This window comes from Littorina saxatilis, linkage group LG11 (assembly GCF_037325665.1).
Source record: "Littorina saxatilis isolate snail1 linkage group LG11, US_GU_Lsax_2.0, whole genome shotgun sequence".
Classification (NCBI taxonomy): domain Eukaryota; kingdom Metazoa; phylum Mollusca; class Gastropoda; order Littorinimorpha; family Littorinidae; genus Littorina; species Littorina saxatilis.
In genome coordinates, this window is record NC_090255.1 from 448145 (window position 1) to 474350 (window position 26206).

The window sequence follows — 26206 nt, forward strand, 5'->3', positions numbered from 1 at the left end:
AGAGAGGGAGGAAAAGCCCAGCACAAAGTGAAGAAAGTGGGATCAAAGCATGGTACATGGACAGAGAGAGAGAGAGAGAGAGAGAGAGAGAGAGAGAGAGAGAGGGAGGAAAAGCCCAGCACAAAGTGAAGAAAGTGGGATCAAAGCATGGTACATGGACAGAGGAGCACAAAGAGAAAACTTACGACCGAGTCTGCGCTGGTCGGCGTGTGACGTTACACACTCTGTACTTCCTACTTACGACGGAGTCTGCGCTGGTCGGCGTGTGACGTTACACACTCTGTACTTCCTACTTACGACGGAGTCTGCGCTGGTCGGCGTGTGACGTTACACACTCTGTACTTCCTACTTACGACCGAGTCTGCGCTGGTCGGCGTGTGACGTTACACACTCTGTACTTCCTACTTACGACCGAGTCTGCGCTGGTCGGCGTGTGACGTTACACACTCTGTACTTCCTACTTACGACCGAGTCTGCGCTGGTCGGCGTGTGACGTTACACACTCTGTACTTCCTACTTACGACCGAGTCTGCGCTGGTCGGCGTGTGACGTTACACACTCTGTACTTCCTACTTACGACCGAGTCTGCGCTGGTCGGCGTGTGACGTTACACACTCTGTACTTCCTACTTACGAGGGAGTCTGCGCTGGTCGGCGTGTGACGTTACACACTCTGTACTTCCTACTTACGAGGGAGTCTGCGCTGGTCGGCGTGTGACGTTACACACTCTGTACTTCCTACTTACGACCGAGTCTGCGCTGGTCGGCGTGTGACGTTACACACTCTGTACTTCCTACTTACGACCGAGTCTGCGCTGGTCGGCGTGTGACGTTACACACTCTGTACTTCCTACTTATGACTGAGTCTGCGCTGGTCGGCGTGTGACGTTACACACTCTGTACTTCCTACTTACGACTGAGTCTGCGCTGGTCGGCGTGTGACGTTACACACTCTGTACTTCCTACTTACGACCGAGTCTGCGCTGGTCGGCGTGTGACGTTACACACTCTGTACTTCCTACTTACGACCGAGTCTGCGCTGGTCGGCGTGTGACGTTACACACTCTGTACTTCCTACTTACGACCGAGTCTGCGCTGGTCGGCGTGTGACGTTACACACTCTGTACTTCCTACTTACGACCGAGTCTGCGCTGGTCGGCGTGTGACGTTACACACTCTGTACTTCCTACTTACGAGGGAGTCTGCGCTGGTCGGCGTGTGACGTTACACACTCTGTACTTCCTACTTACGACGGAGTCTGCGCTGGTCGGCGTGTGACGTTACACACTCTGTACTTCCTACTTACGACCGAGTCTGCGCTGGTCGGCGTGTGACGTTACACACTCTGTACTTCCTACTTACGACCGAGTCTGCGCTGGTCGGCGTGTGACGTTACACACTCTGTACTTCCTACTTACGACCGAGTCTGCGCTGGTCGGCGTGTGACGTTACACACTCTGTACTTCCTACTTATGACTGAGTCTGCGCTGGTCGGCGTGTGACGTTACACACTCTGTACTTCCTACTTACGAGGGAGTCTGCGCTGGTCGGCGTGTGACATTACACACTCTGTACTTCCTACTTACGACCGAGTCTGCGCTGGTCGGCGTGTGACGTTACACACTCTGTACTTCCTACTTACGACCGAGTCTGCGCTGGTCGGCGTGTGACGTTACACACTCTGTACTTCCTACTTACGACCGAGTCTGCGCTGGTCGGCGTGTGACGTTACACACTCTGTACTTCCTACTTACGACCGAGTCTGCGCTGGTCGGCGTGTGACGTTACACACTCTGTACTTCCTACTTACGACCGAGTCTGCGCTGGTCGGCGTGTGACGTTACACACTCTGTACTTCCTACTTACGAGGGAGTCTGCGCTGGTCGGCGTGTGACGTTACACACTCTGTACTTCCTACTTACGACCGAGTCTGCGCTGGTCGGCGTGTGACGTTACACACTCTGTACTTCCTACTTACGACCGAGTCTGCGCTGGTCGGCGTGTGACGTAACACACTCTGTACTTCCTACTTACGACCGAGTCTGCGCTGGTCGGCGTGTGACGTTACACACTCTGTACTTCCTACTTACGACCGAGTCTGCGCTGGTCGGCGTGTGACGTTACACACTCTGTACTTCCCACTTACGACCGAGTCTGCGCTGGTCGGCGTGTGACGTTACACACTCTGTACTTCCTACTTACGACCGAGTCTGCGCTGGTCGGCGTGTGACGTTACACACTCTGTACTTCCTACTTACGACTGAGTCTGCGCTGGTCGGCGTGTGACGTTACACACTCTGTACTTCCTCCTCATGTTGCCGCAGTGTGTGATCTCCACCTTCAGACCTGCACACATAAAATGCGGCTGGTAAAACATGTATCTCTTGCCACTGTAAGACTATGCACTATTCACTGTGCCATACAAAACATGTATCTCTTGCCACTGTAAGACTATGCACTATTCACTGTGCCATACAAAACATGGCTGTCAGCAACTAAGTGTTAAAACTCCCGGCGAAACAAGCCATTACCTTTGATTTCCTTAGTGAACTTGACGCGCTGGGAGTCAGTGAGGGGTCGCTTCTGTTCCTGTACGTCCTGCATGTCAAGCACCTCACACATGAACTCTATCACCGGCTGGGCCTTGTAGAACGCAGTGGCCGACACTGAAATATATGACCAGCACACAATGAGTTATAATCCAAATATAGACCTGCACAGTTCTTTCTATGATGATTGTTGAGAATAAAAATATTGTAGGTACTGAAGCAAAGTAAATCAATCAATCAATATGAAGCTTATATAGCGCGTATTCCGTGGGTACAGTTCTAAGCGCTTGTCGAAGAGTTGTCAACACCGGACTAACAAAGAAACTAACATCTACAGACGGACACGAACCCTATCACACACTAGCAAACCCTGATAAACATACAACAAACAACTGTTTAACAACAATGTACACATCAATAGCTAGGTCCAAACAAAATAATATTAAACACAAAGAAAACACCTCTCGCAGAGCACAGCACAAGAATGTCTTTTGGGGCACAACACATCACGTCGAACATGAAAGTCGCAGCCAGCTACGGGAAGAACTGAGTCTTCAACCTACTCTTGAACGCGTCAAGAGAGGGGCTCTGGCGAAGCTCAAGCGGCAGAGAGTTCCAGACGGAGGGGCCCGCGGAGGGAAATGCACGCTGACCAGCAGATGCGAGTTTCGAGCGAGGGATGTGAAGGCGGAGTGGGTCAGCAGCAGAACAATGTGGTAACGTACTGCAGAACTGACCGGTTGACAATGTGGTAACGTACTGCAGAACTGACCGGTTGACAATGTGGTAACGTACTGCAGAACTGACCGGTTGACAATGTGGTAACGTACTGCAGAACTGACCGGTTGACAATGTGGTAACGTACTGCAGAACTGACCGGTTGACAATGTGGTAACGTACTGCAGAACTGACCGGTTGACTATGTGGTAACATACTGCAGAACTGACCGGTTGACAACTGACCGGTTGACAATGTGGTAATGTACTGCAGAACTGACCGCTTTACTTTTAAAATGACCTAGAAATGTGGCGAAATGAAAATCCAATGTGCTCATTTTGATGTGAGGGCAATGCCCTTGCTGACAGTACCCATACGTTCCTTGTTGAAGACACAGTACTGACCAGCTTACTTTTTAAATTACCTATAAATGTCCCTAAATCTTAGTCCAATGTGTTAACTTCTTTGTAAGGGCAGTGACTTAGCAGACAGTTGTGCTACGTTGCGTGTGAGAGGTGCAGGTACTGACCGTCAATGTTGAGCATCATTTTCCACTGTGAGGGCCGCACGCTCTGATGGAAGCCGAACCAGACCTCCCGACCGCCGCCCAGAGGGTGGTCGTAGCCCTCGGGGGCAGAGAAAAATGAGCGTCCCACCGGCGTGTACCTGTAACACACATCAAAACATGATGTCTGTCAAAAAATGCCACAGGTACATAAAGTCACAAGTAAAAGAGAAGAATAAGTGATTACTTTTTTTTTCATTGAACATACAGTGGTATTTCCAGTCAAATCAAACATATTTCAAAACACGGCCTGCAGGTGTGATGACACCAGTTCTACCTTGTGAAAGTTCTCTTTCCACTTTAACTGTGTGTATTGCAGCAAGTTGCTTCAACAATGACATCCTGTCAGATTGTGGACTATACAGCGATTCCCTAACACTGACTGAGATATGATCAGTTACTCTTAGATAGCATTGCCTAGACTACCCTTAAAAACATGACAATTCTCCCCCCCCCCCCCCCCCCCCCCCCCCCCCTTCATGGTGGCTAACTCACGTCATGGAAGGCATGTGTCTCATCACGACGTCCAGAGCTTGGATGGCCTCCATAGGGATCTGTCGTGACACGCCCTCAAGGGCACGCTCAAGGTCAAACAGGTTGACCTGGTTCACCCAGCGGATGCCGACCTTGAAAACTCTATCGCGACCTTCTCCAGGCAAGGTCACCTCCAACTCCACCTGGAAAGAGCAAAACATTTTGAGTTCATGTCACGATGACCTACAGTTGAGGCGCCAAAGTCACATAACGCATGGGTGGGAGCCCCAAATGTTGCCAGGACTGAACATTTTGATGACCTACAGTTGAGGCGCCAAAGTCACATAACGCATGGGTGGGAGCCCCAAATGTTGCCAGGACTCAACATTTTGATGACCTACAGTTGAGGCGCCAAAGTCACATAACACATGGGTGGGAGCCCCAAATGTTGCCAGGACTCAACATTTTGATGACCTACAGTTGAGGCGCCAAAGTCACATAACGCATGGGTGGGAGCCCCAAATGTTGCCAGGACTGAACATTTTGGAAGGCCGGGGTTCAGAGGCTGCTAAGGATTTGGCGGGGTGCAGGGGAAGTGCCCTTGCTAGGGGGTAGCGCCCCCCCAGCCGAAAATTAATTTTAGCATTTTAGGGAGGGTTTAGGTGGCCTCTCCTGACTTTAAATTTTAGAACAAACAAGCTTTTTGGAGATGCATAATATATACATATAACTGACCAGCTGAAAATTAATTTTAGCATTTCACTATTTGAGCCTCTGCTGGCTTTAAAACTGATAACAGCAAACAAACAACAAATAGGGGAGGGGGGTGGAGAATGCACAAAATCAAAAACCTCTATACTTAAAGATGTTTGGTTGTATCACTCTTGCTAGGGGGTCTACAAAAACAAGTAGTAAACACATTTCAAGAAGGGTTTTAGAAGCTCCTATAAGCTTCAACAAAATCTTAAATTTGTAAACTTGAAGGTATTTGTAACTAACCAGCTGAAAGTGAATTTTTAGCAATTCAAGAGTTGCTATTTGAGCCTCTCCTGGCTTTAAACTGAAAACAGCACACACTTATACTTGAAGGTGTTTGGTTGCATCACTCTTGCTAGTGGGTCTACAAAAACAAGTGGTAAACAAATTTCAAGAAGGGTTTTAGAAGCAGCTTAAACAAAAACTTAAAATTGGAGATGCACATAATTAAAAAATCTTGTAAACTTGAAGGTATTTGCTTTCATCACCTAGTTTTGTCTTTGTTTAAAACAAATGTTTACTGCATTAAAGGAAAATCGCCATGCAAACAAAGCAAACACAGAAAATAAGAGTCACCTCCCTTGTACTACACATTTACTCCATGTATCAGAAGGTATACCACTGGTTCACAGATCAGGAATGCAATTTTTTTCTACCACACCACTGAAGGTCTCTGAATCCCTGCAAGAGGGGTATATTTGTTTGTTTGTTTGCTGAACGCCCAGCCGACCACGAAGGGCCATATCAGGGCGGTGCTGCTTTGACATATAACGTGCGCCACACACAAGACAGAAGACGCAGCACAGGCTTCATGTCTCACCCAGTCACATTATTCTGACACCGGACCAACCAGTCCACTAACCCCATAATGCCAGACGCCAGGCGGAGCAGCCACTAGATTGGAAATTTTAAAGTCTTAGGTATGACCCGGCCGGGGTTCGAACCCACGACCTCCCGATGACGGGGCGGACGCCTTACCACTAGGCCAACCGTGCCGGTCAGAGAGGGGTATATAAAGATGTGGGTGAGCACAATTTTCAAATAGATAGCAACTAAGATGCCACATTCGCCAGGATGACATGACATTGCTGCTCCCTACATGTCAGCGAAAGGTAGTTGACCTTCTGTTCACAGAACGGAGTGTAAACAACAGCTGCCAGGGATTAACAAAAAAAGGTATAAAAAAAAAAATATAAAAAATTCTTCCTGGGACGAAAATCCGTCAGGGACGGAAGAAATCCCACCCCTGCATAACGGGGGTAAAGTTAATGGACCTCCCTCTCCGCCACTACAATTGATAGCGGCGTGATACCTCCGGTATTCTATTGATGTTTGGATGGCTGTGCATCTCTGGGATTGTAGGGAAGCGTCCAGTGGCCATGATTTCTTATAATGGTGTATGTGCGCATGTGTACAGAGCAATAAGCGAGGTAACAACCTTGATAGCTAAAGACGTTCCAACTTATTGACATGAATAGCAGTTCAAATCAGAATTTAGAGCGCTTTAGCTATCACATTGATAGCAACCAACATCAAGTAAAATGTGACACTGAATACGCCTCCAGCCTGAAACTGACCTTCTCTGTGCCGATGGGCAGGTGGTCCCGGCTGTAGAGGTTCTTGCGGCCGTCAAACACGGGCTTGGTCTTGAAGAAAATCTTCTGCTGGTACGCCTTCACCATGGTCTCTATGATCTCTCTGAAACACACACACACACCAGTTAAAGCCTGTCCTGAACTGGGCGAAGTCACTCCACGAAGCTGGCCACACAAAGCTTTAGCACTGAGGTTCTGGCAGTGAGGTTTTGGCCACACAAAGCTTTAGCACTGAGGTTTTGGCCATACAAAGCTTTAGCACTGAGGTTCTGGCCACACAAAGCTTTAGCACTGAGGTTCTGGCCACACAAAGCTTTAGCACTGAGGTTTTGGCCACACAAAGCTTTAGCACTGAGGTTCTGGCCACACAAAGCTTTAGCACTGAGGTTCTGGCCACACAAAGCTTTAGCAGTGAGGTTTTGGCCACACAAAGCTTTAGCACTGAGGTTTTGGCCACACAAAGCTTTAGCACTGAGGTTTTGGCCACACAAAGCTTTAGCACTGAGGTTTTGGTAACAAAAATGTGAAGTCTTCGGGAAGTGGACTTTGGGCTCAATCAAGGACCACATTAAATGTAAACCTTTTTGTCATAACAACGGTGAAAAGGGTCCACAAGGTTGCCAGTGTCTACAGTAGTCATTCCTGTCTGCAGTGGATGAATGAGCACAAACAGGACCGACGGGTCTGACAGAAACTCAACAGTCCACAAAAGGAGGCACATCTAGCTGGTAGATAACACCTTGTTATGAACTTGCAAACTTCTCCCTTTAAATTCAGTCTTCAATCAAACAGACATGACACTGACCTAACAAATGAAATTTGTTGATATTTTGCCTGTGATATTTTAGTTACTTTATTTGCAAAAAATGAGCGAATTTGAATGTTTGGGTCAATGGATGTCCTATCTATTATAAGTGTGATTGAGCGACTCAAGCGGATGAACCTCTGTGCCTACCTGTTGGGTCAACGGCTGTCATATCTATACTAAGTGTCAACAGGAATCAAGCGGATTGTGCCTACCTGTTGGGTCAACGGCTGTCATATCTATAGTAAGTGTGATCAAGAATCAAGCTGATGAACCACTGTGCCCACCTGTTGGGTCAACGGCTGTCATATCTATAGTAAGTGTGATCAGGAATCAAGCTGATGAACCACTGTGCCTACCTGTTGGGTCAACGGCTGTCATATCTATAGTAAGTGTGATCAAGAATCAAGCTGATGAACCACTGTGCCCACCTGTTGGGTCAACGGCTGTCATATCTATAGTAAGTGTGATCAGGAATGAAGCTGATGAACCACTGTGCCCACCTGTTGGGTCAACGGCTGTCATATCTATAGTAAGTGTGATCAAGAATCAAGCTGATGAACCACTGTGCCCACCTGTTGGGTCAACGGCTGTCATATCTATAGTAAGTGTGATCAAGAATCAAGCTGATGAATCACTGTGCCCACCTGTTGGGTCAACGGCTGTCATATCTATAGTAAGTGTGATCAGGAATCAAGCTGATGAACCACTGTGCCCACCTGTTGGGTCAACGGCTGTCATATCTATACTAAGTGTGATCAGGAATCAAGCGAATTGTGCCTACCTGTTGACGCGCCGCGGACACTTGTCTGGCGTGATGCTGACGTCGTAGTGGTGGATGTAGCCCTTTGGGATTCGAACCTGGAAGTGGTTTGCCCGCAGCAGGATGGTCCTGCCCTCGGTGCCATGGTTGGGGCGTGGGGGGCAGTTAAAGTCGGCCACAGGGGCTGGCTGGATGGGCAGGGGCACCGTGGGGGGCGGCACCAGCGCTGTGGGAAAACCCTCCTCTATCAAACACCATCAGTTAGCATCATGCTTTTCATGGTGACAACATGCAGTGTTCTATACAATCTGTCAGTGTCACGTCATGGTGACAACATGCAGTGTTCTATACAATCTGTCAGTGTCACGTCATGGTGACAACATGCAGTGTTCTATACAATCTGTCAGTGTCACGTCATGGTGACAACATGCAGTGTTCTATACAATCTGTCAGTGTCACGTCATGGTGACTTTCTTTACTTTTCTTTATTTGGTGTTTAACGTCGTTTTCAACCACGAAGGTTATATTGCGACGAGGGAAAGGGGGGAGATGGGATAGGGGAAAGGGGGGGAGATGGGATAGAGCCACTTGTTAAGTGTTTCTTGTTCACAAAAGCACTAATCAAAAAATTGCTCCAGGGGCTTGCAACATAGTACAATATAGGACCTTACTGGGAGAATGCAAGTTTCCAATACAAAGGACTAAACATTTCTTACATACTGCTTGACTAAAATCTTTACAAACATTGACTATATTCTATACAAGAACCACTCAACAAGGGTAAAAAGTGAAGAATTTTATGGGTGAGAAAAGGAAAGTAAAAGGACTTTGGGGAGGCAGAAATAGAGAAGAAACAAGAAAAAGATCCTAATTAGGTTCACGGCATCGAGAGTGATGCGACCTTCTCTCAGAAGTTAGTAGAGAAGGCTCCCCCATCCACCACCCGGGGGACGCGCTTCTACGCCAATTAGGGGGCGCGAGGCGTCATGGTGACAACATGCAGTGTTCTATACAATCTGTCAGTGTCACGTCATGGTGACAACATGCAGTGTTCTATACAATCTGTCAGTGTCACGTCATGGTGACAACATGCAGTGTTCTATACAATCTGTCAGTGTCACGTCATGGTGACAACATGCAGTGTTCTATACAATCTGTCAGTGTCACGTCATGGTGACAACATGCAGTGTTCTATACAATCTGTCAGTGTCACGTCATGGTGACAACATGCAGTGTTCTATACAATCTGTCAGTGTCACGTCATGGTGACAACATGCAGTGTTCTATACAATCTGTCAGTGTCACGTCATGGTGACAACATGCAGTGTTCTATACAATCTGTCAGTGTCACGTCATGGTGACAACATGCAGTGTTCTATACAATCTGTCAGTGTCACGTCATGGTGACAACATGCAGTGTTCTATACAATCTGTCAGTGTCACGTCATGGTGACAACATGCAGTGTTCTATACAATCTGTCAGTGTCACGTCATGGTGACAACATGCAGTGTTCTATACAATCTGTCAGTGTCACGTCATGGTGACAACATGCAGTGTTCTATACAATCTGTCAGTGTCACGTCATGGTGACAACATGCAGTGTTCTATACAATCTGTCAGTGTCACGTCATGGTGACAACATGCAGTGTTCTATACAATCTGTCAGTGTCACATCATGGTGACAACATGCAGTGTTCTATACAATCTGTCAGTGTCACGTCATGGTGACAACATGCAGTGTTCTATACAATCTGTCAGTGTCACGTCATGGGGTGGAAGGAACACACATTTGTAGGTGTGCTTGTATGTTCAAGTTGTAGGTGTGCTTGTATGTTCAAGTTGTAGGTGTGCTTGTATGTTCAAGTCGTAGGTGTGCTTGTATGTTCAAGTTGTAGGTGTGCTTGTATGTTCAAGTTGTAGGTGTGCTTGTATGTTCAAGTTGTAGGTGTGCTTGTATGTTCAAGTTGCACAAAGGCAAGTGATGATAAAAGGCCACAGTTGAAGGTTTAGCAAAATGTTGACCAAATGGTTCCAATTCCCTGGCAGGTACAATCAGACTTGTGAGTGTGTATCTGTGCGCCCAAAACTACAAGAAATCTATCCATGAGCCCAGATCTCAATACATGACATTCAAGGCATGAAGACAAATGACGGCAACAATCAATTTGCATCATACCAGGCACCAGTACCTATACCAGTGCAAAGTACATGTCAGAACATACATGACAAAAAAATGACAGGGAAACAGCAACAACACATGTTATAATAACAACACTAACAGCAAGACATTATAATAAGACTACTTACGGTCCTGCCCGGGCAGGGGCTGGAAGGGGAAGGGCAGTCCTGGCTGCGTCATGCCGGCTGGGGTCCCTGCACACACAACCATAGTCCTTGGTCACATGTCATCATCAACACACACACAACATTCATCAACACACACACACACAATCCTTTCTAATCTGTCTTTTCAAAAGATATGATCTACCAAATGTAGCCAACCTCTTAATTAAACTTCCAGTGTTTTAGTTTTAACTATAGCTCTCTCCTCAATATCAATATAATTATTAACCATAGCGTCAGAATGTGATAATCCACATTCACCATCCTAAGTACATAATCCAGCAAAACAACATTGACAGCCAGCTGACGGTTTCATCTTTAATATCGGAGATTACGCTTCATCAATCGCCTATCAGTATCATGCATTGGCAGTGTATTGAGTTTCATCTTTAATATTAGAGATTACGCTTCATCAATCGCCTATCAGTATCATGCATTGGCAGTGTATTGAGTTTCATCTTTAATATTAGAGATTACGCTTCATCAATCGCCTATCAATATCATGCACTGGCAGTGTATTGAGTTTCATCTTTAATATTAGAGATTACGCTTCATCAATCGCCTATCAGTATCATGCATTGGCAGTGTATTGAGTTTCATCTTTAATATTAGAGATTACGCTTCATCAATCGCCTATCAGTATCATGCATTGGCAGTGTATTGAGTTTCATCAATAGCATTTCACGCTTCACACTAAGTATTGGTCACACACACCCTCAGTGTGCCACAAAACCTTGGCTACCCTGTCCAGTGCTAGTTTTACTATTGTCTTCTGCAGCCAGCTGATGTACACCACATAAACTCTTAACCTGCTACATATTCTCATTATTATGATTATACTTATCACATAAACTCTTAACCTGCTACACATTCTCATTATTATGATTATACTTATCACATAAACTCTTAACCTGCTACACATTCTCATTATTATGATTATACTTATCACATAAACTCTTAACCTGCTACACATTCTCATTATTATGATTATACTTATCAAGACTTCTTCATTCTCAGACAATTAGTCCCTTTCAGACTAGTCCCTTTCAGACAAGTAGTCCCTTTCAGACTAGTCCCTTTCAGACAACTAGTCCCTTTCAGACAAACTGTGGAACAGTATATTCCATGGGTTGTCCATGTTTGTAGTTGAACTGTTGGTCATTGGATCAAAGGGGTTTACTTTGTGTACATGTACACATAGACAGGTTAACACAGAGTGTAGTGACAAGTGGTGTTTATCAGGTCATACAAGTGCAAAAGAAAGAAAGTAGAAAGTTGATGGGAGAAAGAGGGAAGACTGAAGAGATGCACAGTGATAGTGAATGACTCAACAACTGCACAGTTCATCAGACAGTCAGGTAGGTCACAGTGACTTTTGACACATGGGGGTTGTTCCCATAAGCAGTAGAAATAAAGATGAATTCACCATTTTGACCCCTTTGACTAGCAGACTAGGTATCAGGCAGTAGTTCTGCAGAGTACTTTGCAATAAAGAAATAATCAATACTCTGACAAGGGAAACCACCACTGTATACTGCCAGGCTATGAATTGCAGCAAGAGTATTGCCTCCCCCGGAGACCATTTTCTCAGTTTTGGTATAAGGGTTATACTTTGTATGTTATGAAGTTTTATTGATTTAGTTACTTTTGACTTAATTCTTCAGGCAATCAAGGGCTAAATCTTGTCAGGAAGTGACTTTTTTCCGAGTTCTGTTCTCGTTCTTGTAAGCAGTAGAAACAAAGCTGAGTGCATCATTTCAGTTTAAAAACACAATCAAATCCAAAAACTAGCTTAGCTTGCTATCTATAAAACTTTCATCAAAAATCTATCAGAAAAAAAGTATTTCAAATATCTAGTTGTAAATGTGATAAAAGGCAAGATACACTACATGCATGTATAAATGTTTCAGGACACTTGAAATCAAAGGGGCAAATGCAAGTAGTCCAAAGTTTCATGTAAAAGAGTGATAAGTGTAATATTTTGTAACCAAATGAGCAAAACATTTCAAACACAAAATAGGAATACACTGGCAACTGCAAACCAAAACAAACCTTTCACGTAACTGATGTGAGATACATGTGCTATTATATAATTCCATTTTTATTCTGTAACCCTATCAGCCTAGAAACGTCCATTTGTGCAAGAAATGGCTAAGCGGTGCAAGGATAAGACACTGTCTATTGACTCAATGAAACAGGTCCCCTGTGGCTGCCCAGTGTTGGTCGCAGGCTTCCGTCACAATGATGTATTATAGTATTCCTTTTTGATCTGACGCATTGGTCTGGCCCCTAGTTCATTGACTGTTGGATAGTTATGACACGTAGGATGTCTTACAGACGTAGTGCTTTGTCTAGCTTGTGTTGAATAGTTATGACATCTTTGTCTAGCTTGTGTTGGATAGTTATGACATCTTTGTCTAGCTTGTGTTGGATAGTTATGACATCTTTGTCTAGCTTGTGTTGAATAGTTATGACATCTTTGTCTAGCTTGTGTTTGATAGTTATGACATCTTTGTCTAGCTTGTGTTGAATAGTTATGACATCTTTGTCTAGCTTGTGTTGGATAGTTATGACATCTTTGTCTAGCTTGTGTTGGATAGTTATGACATCTTTGTCTAGCTTGTGTTGGATAGTTATGACATCTTTGTCTAGCTTGTGTTGGATAGTTATGACATCTTTGTCTAGCTTGTGTTGGATAGTTATAACATCTTTGTCTAGCTTGTGTTGGATAGTTATGACATCTTTGTCTTGCTTGTGTTGAATAGTTATGACATCTTTGTCTAGCTTGTGTTGGATAGTTATGACATCTTTGTCTAGCTTGTGTTGGATAGTTATGACATCTTTGTCTAGCTTGTGTTGGATAGTTATGACATCTTTGTCTAGCTTGTGTTGGATAGTTATGTCATCTTTGTCTAGCTTGTGTTTGATAGTTATGACATCTTTGTCTAGCTTGTGTTGGATAGTTATGACATCTTTGTCTAGCTTGTGTTGGATAGTTATGACATCTTTGTCTAGCTTGTGTTGGATAGTTATGTCATCTTTGTCTAGCTTGTGTTGGATAGTCATGACATCTTTGTCTAGCTTGTGTTGGATAGTTATGACATCTTTGTCTAGCTTGTGTTGGATAGTTATGTCATCTTTGTCTAGCTTGTGTTGAATAGTTATAACATCTTTGTCTAGCTTGTGTTGAATAGTTATAACATCTTTGTCTAGCTTGTGTTGGATAGTTATGACATCTTTGTCAAGCTTGTGTTGGATAGTTATGACATCTTTGTCTAGCTTGTGTTGGATAGTTATGACATCTTTGTCTTGCTTGTGTTGGATAGTTATGTCATCTTTGTCTAGCTTGTGTTGGATAGTTATGACATCTTTGTCTAGCTTGTGTTGGATAGTTATGACATCTTTGTCTAGCTTGTGTTGGATAGTTATGACATCTTTGTCTTGCTTGTGTTGGATAGTTATGTCATCTTTGTCTAGCTTGTGTTGGATAGTTATGACATCTTTGTCTAGCTTGTGTTGGATAGTTATGACATCTTTGTCTAGCTTGTGTTGGATAGTTATGACATCTTTGTCTAGCTTGTGCTACCAACTGCCAGAACGTCTTGACTTTAAAAGTCCTTCCTCTGTTGAACTTTATTGCTTGAAATAAACAGTTCTTTCTCTGTCTTCACAGCTAGAAATAATAAGTTAGTTAGTCTTCCACTGAACACTTTTGTTCAATGTGTCTGTATCAACCCCCTGTTCTCAATCTCATGCACACAAAAGGCGACTCTCAGCACCGATAGAAGTTGGGGTTAGTGACAGAACACAAAGTCTGCAACCAGTATAGGCAGAGACACAAGTACATACTGTGACTGGTGTGAGTGACACAGAAACAAAGTCTGTACACGTGTATGCAAAGACAGAAGTACTGTGAGTGACACAGAAACAGAGTCTGTACACGTGTATGCAAAGACAGAAGTACTGTGAGTGACACAGAAACAGAGTCTGTACACGTGTATGCAAAGACAGAAGTACTGTGAGTGACACAGAAACAGAGTCTGTACACGTGTATGCAAAGACAGAAGTACTGTGAGAGACACAGAAACAGAGTCTGTACACGTGTATGCAAAGACAGAAGTACTGTGTTTGGGTGAGAGCAACACAACATAAGGTTGAGTGAGACTAAGAGCAACACAACATAAGGGTCAAGACCGACCTAGAGCCAGCAATGTCTGCTCCTCAGCTACGGGTGTTTTTGAGGAAAAGGTTATATCAGTCTTCATGGCATACTGGTGCCGCAGCCACAAGTCTCAAAATGTCAAGTGGCAATAGCCTGCAGTGCTCTAAGCGATTGCTTCAACGGTCAGAGTCTCTCTCTGTGACTGCCGGAGTTCGGTCAGCACTTTCCCTCTAAGCCTGCAGTCACTGCGGCCCTTCACAGCCAGCTGTGCAACAGAAAAACACCACAGCGTCAGGTACAGTCACACACTACAGCATGGCATACACCCCGTGCCGTCATGCACACACACGCAGACACATGGAAGCTGCAGCAAGCAAGCAAAGAAAGATGTGTCAGTGTCAGTACTGCACTCTGTCAAGTAACAAGACCAACTGCTAATACCACAAGACCCAATGCTTGTCAACCACAAACTACCTGCTGCTCTATCTTTATATTATTCAAGGCAATAATTCCCTACTCATTCAGTTATTGACCCCAAGTCAACCCCAACTGTAACCTTGAAATGTACCAGGATCAAGAAGACTCCTGGCAATGTTTAGTCTAGAGGTCATCGTTTAGTCTAGAGGTCATCGTTTAGTCTAGGTCATCAGATCCTAGTGGAAGTGTGTGATGTTTGTAAGCCCTCCGGTCAAAACAAGTCTCAGAAAATTATGTTTTCCATTTTCTAACTCTAAGCTGAACGTGACCCCACCATAAGTATAAGTACATGTATGTATTAGCTTGAAACTTGCCGAGGGTCAAATAGACTTTGATCATGTCTGAATGTCAACAAACCATGAAAGTGTGGGATGTTTCAAAGCTCTACTTTCATAAACGCTCCAGAAAAGGATAATTTTTAGCTTTTTTCCCCACCCAAAAATGACCCCAATGTGACCTTGATATTTGAAAAGGGTCAACCAATCTGAATTGTGCAAAAAAATGATAAAAACATTCAAGCAAATAACAATTTTCCTTTTCATCCCTAGAAATGTATCAAATTTGGAATTTCTAATTTCAAGTTCAACGATAACGTAAAAGTGAAAGTCCAAATATTAAGTGTTGTCTCCTCTGCCGAAGCCATAGATTGCCTACCACTAAAGTAGCATTTTGTGCACCACTGCTCGTTACTGAAAATCTGCTGATTACTGAGGTGAGTGACTCAAGAAGGATAACAACCATTCCCGGGGCAAAGTGAGATGATGAAGGAATTAAGTGTGTGAAAGTGAGATGAAGGAATTAAGTGTGTGAAAGTGAGATGAAGGAATTAAGTGTGTGAAAGTGAGATGAAGGAATTAAGTGTGTGAAAGTGAGATGAAGGAATTAAGGAGAAAATGCAGCAGCACTCTAGAGCAGCAGGCTGATTAGTGGCTTCAACAGGCACAAGGTAGGAGGGGGGAGGGGGGGGCACCTTTTGTGGTGGACTCTCCCCACAGCTAGGCCCACCCAACCACCCTCCTAATATCTCTCCAGACACCAACACTAGAACCAGCTGCAATGCGACGTGTGACACTGGCTACAGACCACCTCACCACCCTCCCCATATCTCTCCAGGCACCAACACTAGAACCAGCTGCAATGCCACGTGTGACACTGGCTACAGACCACCTCACCAGCCTCCCCATATCTCTCCAGGCACCAACACTAGAACCAGCTGCAATGCGACGTGTGACACTGGCTACAGACCACCTCACCACCCTCCCCATATCTCTCCAGGCACCAACACTAGAACCAGCTGCAATGCGACGTGTGACACTGGCTACAGACCACCTCACCACCCTCCCCATATCTCTCCAGGCACTAACACTAGAACCAGAAGCAAAGCCGCGTGTGACACTGGCTACAGACGGCACTTCCATTATGCTGGCAGCGCTTGGAGTCAAGACACTGTGTTGTCCTCTGGCCTGTTTTCGGTCCTCCATGCTCTTGGGGTCTCAAGCATTGTTCTCCACCCTAGCTTTCTTTTCTTTCTTCCAAATCGAGCACTATTTCAGCCCTAGATGAGTGCAGAAAAGGAGCCAAACAATGTCCACATCACTTCACTAACAAACTTTAGCTCCAGGGTCATGTTTATGTCTGCTCAACACGCAACAGTCCAGTATGACAGAAGGCACTCTGACACTCAAACAGTCAACACGCAACAGTCCAGTATGACAGAAGGCACTCTGACACTCAAACAGTCAACATGGAACACACCCATTCAAAGACAACAAAGACCTGAAGCTTAAACCGCGATATTACTGTGATTGTCAACTGCAAAAACACTAAACTGTGATGTACCAGCATTGTATCATATAAACTAATAAAGCGTATCCCATTTTGCCCAATACATGTACCACACAGCAAAACCAATGTTAAGTTTGTAACTTAAGTTATGTAAGCATGATTCACCGCACAACCCAGTTCCCGCCACACATGGAAATGGATCATGGGATGCACTCACAACCCAGTTCCCGCCACACATGGAAATGGATCATGGGATGCACTCACAACCAAGTTCCCGCCACACATGGAAATGGATCATGGGATGCACTCACAACCAATTACATTTCAAACAGATCAGCATGCCTGAGACTAAGAGAGGTGAATCACTGAATGCATTAACAGGCTGAGCAAGAAAACAACACAGGGAGAAGACACTAGAGCATGGGATAGCAAGACACCCACACAGGAAGCACAATGCATTAACAGGCTGAGCAAGAAAACAAAACAGGGAGAAGACACTAGAGCTTGGGATAGCAAGACACCCACACAGGAAGCACAAGGCAGACAGAGGCCGAGCAGAGCAAACAAGCAGGAAGGGAAGTGCTGTGGGGAAGTCCTGCATGTCTCACTCTCACCAGTCCACATGGTAACATGTAAAGCCCCCAGAGTGGATCAAGTCTAGCCAGGTCACTCTCAGTCTCACCAGTCCACATGGTAACATGTAAAGCCCCCAGAGTGGATCAAGTCTAGCCAGGTCACTCTCACCAGTCCACATGGTAACATGTAAAGCCCCCAGAGTGGATCAAGTCTCGCCAGGTCACTCTCACCAGTCCACATGGTAACATGTAAAGCCCCCAGAGTGGATCAAGTCTAGCCAGGTCACTCTCACCAGTCCACATGGTAACATGTAAAGCCCCCAGAGTGGATCAAGTCTAGCCAGGTCACTCTCACCAGTCCACATGGTAACATGTAAAGCCCCCAGAGTGGATCAAGTCTAGCCAGGTCTTCTACACAACACCACCACACCAATGCAAGCATTCTACAAAAGGCTTACTTTTAATGTTATGAACTACCACTAGTCACTTCTAGCGCTTTACTTCAACAACCACAGGTAAATGACAGCAGCGTTACAAAGTTAATTCACAATCAGAAGTTGCAGTCTCATGCCAACAGTAAACACACATGGCAGAACTCTGTTCATTCTGCCATAATAATTATAATTATAATAAAAAACTAAAAAATGAGAAAAAAAGACTAATTAAAAGAGATATATGTATACATGAATTGATGAAGACAGTGACACAGACATGAAGTGACACAGACATGAAGTGACACAGACATGAAGTGACACAGACATGAAGTGTGCCCCTCCCAGTCCCTCCCATCTGGACCAGCAGGGTTAGTTCATATCTTACTCTAAGTCTTATTCTGTTCTTCATGCTTGACAGCAAGTGCAAACTAACTTGGTTGAGTTGACATGTGTGCCACATGTACTAGATGGACATCCCATGGAACCCCATTGCACTCTTTACACATGTACTAGATGGACATCCCATGGAACCTCATTGCACGCTTTACACATGTACTAGATGGACAAGCCATGGAACCTCACTGCACTCTTTACACATGTACTAGATGGACAAGCCATGGAACCTCATTGCAATCTTTACACATGTACTGGATGGACATGCCATGGAACCTCATTGCACTCTTTACACATGTACTAGTAGGTAGCGGCAGTAACGCTAGTCCCATGCGGGAAAGCGAGATCTGTGCTGAAAATAACACGTTTTCAATTTCCGACAGCTTTCAATATATGGCATATTATTGAAAATGGAAACTACAGAAATGAAGTTGGATTCTTTGTCTTTTACCCCATGCCATTTGTTTGCAAAATGTGCTTGGATTGAATGCGTGTGCGTGAATCACAAATACTCTCTCCGGATTTTCGGACAGCCGTGACGCGACCGCCATTACTACTTGCTCTTCAACTTTTTGTGGTGTTTCCCTTTCGGCGTTGTATTTTCTAAAAATAGTTTCATTCAACGATCGGAAACCAGTGTCGACTGCTAAAGAAAGAGTCCCTTTTCTTTCTAGGGGGGGTATTTTTTAGATTAAATCGATGGTGGATTTTAGACATGGACAATAAAAAATTGCCCAACTTTAACCTTTCGTAACTTAAAAACAACTCAAACGATCGTAGTCGTAAAAGATGCGCTAGAAAGTCCGATTTCTTGTGAATCCTCCAAATATGGAAGTTTCCGTTTAAGATTCATGCGCGCGAAGCGCGAGCCAATCAAAACCGAGGACCTGCAAAACCGGTAAAATCCGTTGCGTTGATCGCGAGTCATGGCGGAGTATTCAAGCGAAGCGATGGTGACGCACGCTTCGAGACAATTTGTGGAAGAAATCAAACCCATCCTTGGTAAGTGTTGATGTTTTTCTGTTCATTTAGTGTTTAGAAGTTGATCTGTCGAACCATTCTGCTGAATTTAGCGTTTTGAGTGCGTAGTTTTCATTTTGATGATAGTAGTTTGTGCTGGGTCATTTTGTATTGGGTGTTGAAATGGGGGTACTCGATAAACGACCTAAGTTATTTTTTGCCTTTCGCCGTACATGTGATATATTTGTTTCAAACTAATCTTGAATTATTACTCCGATGGTTTTTGTTTCTCAGTTGTTGTTTTCTTGAGGATTAAATTAGGATTAAAAGGAATAATTGTTCCTTTGCTAAAACCGGAAGTGCAAGACTAGGCCTAGCAACGAGTAGCGTAGCTTACATGCACTGACCCTAGCGCATCTCCATTCCTTCTTCCTTTTCCCCCCAGTTAATCAGAGTTTATGGTCCATCAAACTTGTGTGATTACTAATTTGTTTCTCATGACAAGCAAGGTGATATAATAAATTAGAAACGAGTTAAAAAATAACCAAATACATGACAGAAAAACAAAGCAAACTTTTGTTTTGGGACAAAAGTAAAACTGAAAGTAAACAGGCCTTCATGGTGGCTTCCAGTAAGTTCGTCACACGGTAGATTCGTCACCGGTCCCGGTAACTTCGCCACAGTAGTCCGAGCGCGGCTCTCTCTATCTCTCTCTCTCTCTCTCTCTCACCTCCTTCCACCCCTCCCTCTCCTCACATTGAGTTTCTCTGCCTCCTTGACAGTGAGGTTGAAGTCATAGGACTCCCTCTCTCTCTCTCTTGGTCGCGCGTGTGTGGGTGTTAGTCAGTGTGTGGGTGTGTGTGCGATGGTGTGTGTGAGTGTTTGTGCGTTTGTACGTGCGTGTGTGTGCGTGCGTGTCATGGATATGGGTGTATGTACGTCCGTCCGTCTCTCAGACTACATGCTTTTGAGAACTGCTCAATGAGTAGATCTCGGGTTGAGAACTGCTCAATGAGTAGATCTCGGGTTTTAAAATAACAACGCTCGGACTGTGTCGTCTGAAAACTGCTCAGTTGAGAACTGCACAATGAGTAGATCTCGGGTTTTAAAATAACAACTCTCTCTCTCTCTCTCTCTCTCTCTCTTTCTCTCTCTCTAAAAAATGTCAGTGAATCTTGAATCTCTCCCACAAATCAAACATCTGAAAGCATAAGCTCTAAGCTTAACACCCGCCCACCCCTGCCAGTAATTTCGTCACGGGTGACGAATCTACCGCGTGACGAACTTACTGGTAGCCTTCATGGTTTCAGTACAAAAATATTATGAACATAGTATTACATTTTTTTTTTGTTTGTGCGTGTTACAGATGATGCTCACTTCCAGCAAATGAAGTCTGCTTTCACACTCACAGCAACTGGAAGAGGTCGACCACCCAAACTTCAGCTGGTACCACTGACCAACAAGCTATTGTTGCAGCTGGATCTGCTTCGGTTGGAAACAGGGAGGGATTGGAGTGACCTGGTTTAATTTCTCCCCAAAGTGTTCGAGTGAACTTGCTGCAAGGACTTGAAATCAAGGCAGAAATTGAGGGAACAGTGAAAGAAGCAACAAAGCTGGGGAATAAGACTGGATTAGAACTAGAAGCATTTTTGGATATCGACGCAGGGCGTTGCATCATGGGCCGGAATGTTGGGGTTCATTTGCTGAAACATAGGATCACAAGAAACCACCTGCTCAATCCGGACCTTCTGGAAGACCTTGACCGTCCATCAGAACTTGTGAATGGCATGGTGCTCGATCTAATATCGTTCCACAAAAAGGAGAACCTATCGCTGACTTCTGCCAGATTCCTGCATCGGTTGTTTTTGGACACAACATTGTGCTTGCACCATTTTCTTCTTCTGGCAGAACATTCACAGTCGAATCTCCAGCAAACCTGCCTGCCATGTACACCTGTTTCAAGCAGTACTTGACTGACAACTTTGTTTGACTGACTTTGAAGAAGGGGTATATATATGCATTTGACTGTCACTTCTCATCCGACTGTGCACTTTGCAAGAATTTAGTTTTCCCCAGAGAACTGTGAACAATGTTAGTAAATTTATCCCACATACGTGAGAGAGATAACCGTGAGATAAAAATCGTTCAAATCACACGTGTGTATATCATGTAAATGAGGTCAACCGGAAGGTCAAGCTATGTAAATTAGTAGTACATGGGATAAACCGGAAGGTCAAGCTAATCCTATCGAGGAAGGATATGCTTTGCTGTTGTTGTTCCTTTTGGTTTCTTTTATCCTGTGGCCACTGCTTTTCTTTTTATCTGGTATATTTTGAAGTGATGGGTTTGATTTCTTCCACAAATTGTCTCGAAGCGTGCGTCACCATTGCTTCGCTCGAATACTCCGCCATGACTCGCGATCAACGCAACGGATTTTACCGGTTTTGCAGGTACTCGGTTTTGATTGTTCGAATATTAAACTTAACAGTGTTGACAAAGGCGAACTACTTTGTCCTAGTTTGAGAGTGTGTGTCATGGCGGAGGAATGAATGTCAAATTGAGTAAAGTGGTTTGAAGTTCTAAAGCGGTTGATCCAAAGGCAATATCGCTGTCGGTGACTTTTAGTTAGATCTGGCACAGAAGTATATAATGTAGGATAAACAGAATACTATGGCTTGCTGTGTCGTACCAGATTTACACTCGTTGCTTTTTCAAATAGTAAACAGCTCGCTTTCGCAGTTCACTATTTAAACAAGAAGGGCAAAGCCCATACGACTCACATCCTTGACCTTTACATGACCTTGACCTTCAGGGTCAAGGTCAAATAACTAAACCTAGCAATGACATCATACACTAAGAACTGCTTTACACATTTTTCCTACCAAAATACATGTGACCTTGACCCAAGGTCAAGGTCATCTAAGGTCATGCAACACAAAGCTGTTAATTCAAGACATAGGAAGTACAATGGTGCTTATTGGCTCTTTCTACCATGAGATATGGTCACTTTTAGTGGTTCACTACCTTATTTTGGTCACATTTCATAAGGGTCAAAGTGACCTTGATCATATGCGACCAAATGTGTCTCATGATGAAAGCATAACATGTGCCCCACATAATTTTTAAGTTTGAAACAGTTATCTTCCATAGTTCAGGGTCAAGGTCACTTCAAAATATGTATACAATCCAACTTTAAAGGACCCTTGCGACCTTGACCTTGAAGCAAGGTCAACCAAACTGGTGTCCAAAGATAGGGCTTACATTGCCCTGTATAGCATACATAGCTAAGGTTGCCATTCTCGATAACTTCAGAAGAAAATGTGAAAAATGGCCGTTTTTAAGACAACAATTACGGCCCCTGTGACCTTGAACTTGAAGTGAGGTCAAGTTGCCGCACATGTTTTTTGAGATCTTGTAACCATACACCATCAGGCCACATCAGGTGTTGATAGACTTAATAGTGTCCAAGAAATATCCAACGTTAAAGTTTTCCGGGCGGACGCCGGGACGGACGGACGGACGACTCGGGTGAGTACATAGACTCACTTTTGCTTCGCATGTGAGTCAAAAAACAACTCGTGTAAATCTGGTACGACACAGCAAGCCATGTAGTATTCTCTAGATCTTACTTCAATCAATCAATCAATATGAGGCTTATATCGCGCATATTCCGTGGGTACAGTTCTAAGCGCAGGGATTTATATATATTTTTTTTTAATTTAAAAAAAAAATTTTTTATGCAATTTATATCGCGCACATATTCAAGGCGCAGGGATAACAGTGACATTTTTATCTAAGCCTATACAATTTTGCCAGGAAAGACCCTTTTGTCAATCGTGGGATCTTTAACGTGCACACCCCAATGTAGTGTACTTGATTGAACACATATTTGTGAAGATAACATTGTAATCAATCTACACACCAAAAATCATGGCTGTATTTTCAGTAGTTTCTGAAATATTTCAATCTGAAATGTGCTACCCCCCTCTGGGGGGGGGGGGGGGGGGGGGTTTGTCCACTCTTGGGGGATTATTTTCAACATTACACTGAATTTTACTGATGTCTGTAAAGATTACACTGTAATCTATCTACACACCAAAATTTTTCGTTGTATCTTAAATAGTTTCTTAATTATTGGCCTTGAAGTGCGAAAAACTGTAATTTTCCTGTTTTTCCGCTTGACAAATTGAGGTTTTTGACATTTTTGAGGCTCTTATACTCCAAAAGCATTGAACTAAGCTGTCTGAAAAAAAATAGCCATGTTCTACACACATTTGTTTGGAATATGTGAAAGTTTCAGACAGCTGCTATACATATTGTGTGAATTGTGATGACCCAAAGTTGCCCTCCCGTGCAATTTTGCGATGGGTTTAATTGTGTTTTTCGTGAAGTTTGCATGCTTGCTGACAGAAGCCATATGAGATTAGAGGGCTAGAACTATGTGTTTTTTCTATTCTTGGTTGCTGATAACAGATCCTGAAAAGTTGAAAGGGCTGAGGATAACTATGTGGTACCCACATGCTGCTGAAGTTGCCCTATTTTACAGTTTTAAGCAGAGTCGCGACAGCGTATGTACTAAAATATCAAAATCTCAGGAACTAATAAAGGTATCCACTTACTTTTTTTTGTGTTTTGCTTGTACTTTATTTTTCTTTCAAGACATCACAAAACATTCACTCTCACTTCAAAACCAAGTTTTGACTGCCGCTACCTAGTACTAGATGGACAAGCCATGGAACCTCATTGCAATCTTTACACATGTACTAGATGGACAAGCCATGGAACCTCATTGCAGTCTTTACACTGGCAGACATCCTATAACTATACAACCCATGGAACCTCATTGCACTCTTTACCCTGGCAGACATCCTATAACTATACAACCCATGGAATCTCACCGCACTCTTTACACATGTACTAGATGGACAACCCATGGAACCTCATTGCACTCTTTACACTGGCAGACATCCTATAACTATACAACCCATGGAACCTCATTGCACTCTTTACACTGGCAAACATCCTATAACTATACAACCCATGGAACCTCATTGCACTCTTTACACTGGCAGACATCCTATAGTATAACTATACAACCCATGGAACCTCATTTCACTCTTTACACTGGCAAACATCCTATAACTATACAACCCATGGAACCTCATTTCACTCTTTACACTGGCAGACATCCTATAACTATACAACCCATGGAACCTCATTGCACTCTTTACACTGGCAAACATCCTATAACTATACAACCCATGGAACCTCATTGCACTCTTTACACTGGCAGACATCCTATAGTATAACTATACAACCCATGGAACCTCATTGCACTCTTTACACTGGCAAACATCCTATAACTATACAACCCATGGAACCTCATTGCACTCTTTACACTGGCAGACATCCTATAACTATACAACCCATGGAACCTCATTGCACTCTTTACACTGGCAGACATCCTATAACAATACAACCCATGGAACCTCATTGCACTCTCTACACTGGCAAACATCCTATAACTATACAACCCATGGAACCTCATTGCACTCTTTACACTGGCAGACATCCTATAGTATAACTATACAACCCATGGAACCTCATTGCACTCTTTACACTGGCAAACATCCTATAACAATACAACCCATGGAACCTCATTGCACTCTTTACACTGGCAGACATCCTATAACTATACAACCCATGGAACCTCATTGCACTCTTTACACTGGCAGACATCCTATAACTATACAACCCATGGAACCTCATTGCACTCTTTACACTGGCAGACATCCTATAACTATACAACCCATGGAACCTCATTGCACTCTTTACACTGGCAAACATCCTATAACTATACAACCCATGGAACCTCACTGCACTCTTTACACTGGCAAACATCTTATAACTATACAACCCATGGAACCTCATCGCACTCTTTACACTGGCAGACATCCTATAACTATACAACCCATGGAACCTCATTGCACTCTTTACACTGGTAAACATCCTATAACTATACAACCCACATTATCTGTAAATGATATTGATAAATCAGCAATTTGAAATTTCAATGTAACCCTAGATACAAAAAATTTATTTAAAAAAACCTGTTCTCGTTTGTATACTGTTTTCCTGTCAGACCAGTCCTCGTACAATAAAGTGGCGAAACTCTGTTATAACATCACTCGTTCCCAAGTCTGTTTTTGGAGGTTTACTATCCGTCAGGTCTTAAATGCCTCTATTGGACATGATTTGTTTTACACGGTTTTTGGTCATTAATGGATACTTTGTTTCATCTGACCCCTGGCCGGTCGACCATATGATAGTTTTGACATAGGTCTTTTGAACATCGATTTCCTACCAAGCAGACAAGGAGACATATTTTCAATCCAGGTTCAACTGACCCTTTATCACCTGATGCTGGGAACAACACTATTAACTGAAGGGTAGACTGCTAATACACCAAGACAGTGTGCGGACCCAGTACAACCAGGACAGGTGCAAGGGACAGTTGGAACAGTGTTGAGTTCCTGGCACACCTCTCAGAGGAGCCAGGCCACAGGGGTAGACATTATGCCCCCACCCCATACAACATAATACTTTATTCATACTAATAGCCAACAACTCTACTCAAACCCCATACAACGTAATACTTTATTTATACTAATAGCCAACAACTCTACTGAAACCCCATACAACTTCAGAATAAGAGCAAAAAACTCGACTCAAAAGTCAATTCTTTTAAGGCTTTACTCTTTCAACCCACACACTCATCAATTTCATTTTCACACAAAAACAAATAGCAATACTTAGCATGCTATGTCTCTTCAATATTAAACACTGCAGTGAA

General features: G+C 43.8%; 1 protein-coding gene and 1 long non-coding RNA gene across 15 annotated transcripts in view; one reads left to right on the top strand and one right to left on the bottom strand.

Annotated features, from left to right (window-relative positions):
* Positions 1-26206, bottom strand: part of LOC138979359 (protein argonaute-2-like) — a 95978-nt gene that overhangs the window by 65289 nt on the left and 4483 nt on the right. For 9 of the 14 annotated variants that reach the window (XM_070352051.1, XM_070352058.1, XM_070352052.1 and 6 more), the window contains 8 exons: positions 14766-14994; positions 10532-10597; positions 8245-8467; positions 6638-6758; positions 4326-4507; positions 3795-3931; positions 2531-2665; positions 2258-2345 (listed from right to left, as the gene is read on the bottom strand). In XM_070352051.1, the coding sequence (XP_070208152.1) occupies positions 2258-2345; positions 2531-2665; positions 3795-3931; positions 4326-4507; positions 6638-6758; positions 8245-8467; positions 10532-10597; positions 14766-14832 (1019 nt within the window). In that variant the 5' untranslated portion in view covers positions 14833-14994. The remainder of the gene's footprint in view (positions 1-2257; positions 2346-2530; positions 2666-3794; positions 3932-4325; positions 4508-6637; positions 6759-8244; positions 8468-10531; positions 10598-14765; positions 14995-26206) is intronic. The other 5 variants (XM_070352055.1, XM_070352062.1, XM_070352061.1 and 2 more) reach the window with 3 other exon arrangements.
* On the top strand, positions 18959-23971 carry LOC138979358 (uncharacterized). The gene is made up of 2 exons (XR_011460000.1): positions 18959-19395; positions 20720-23971. It is a non-coding gene; the product is annotated as an uncharacterized lncRNA (long non-coding RNA).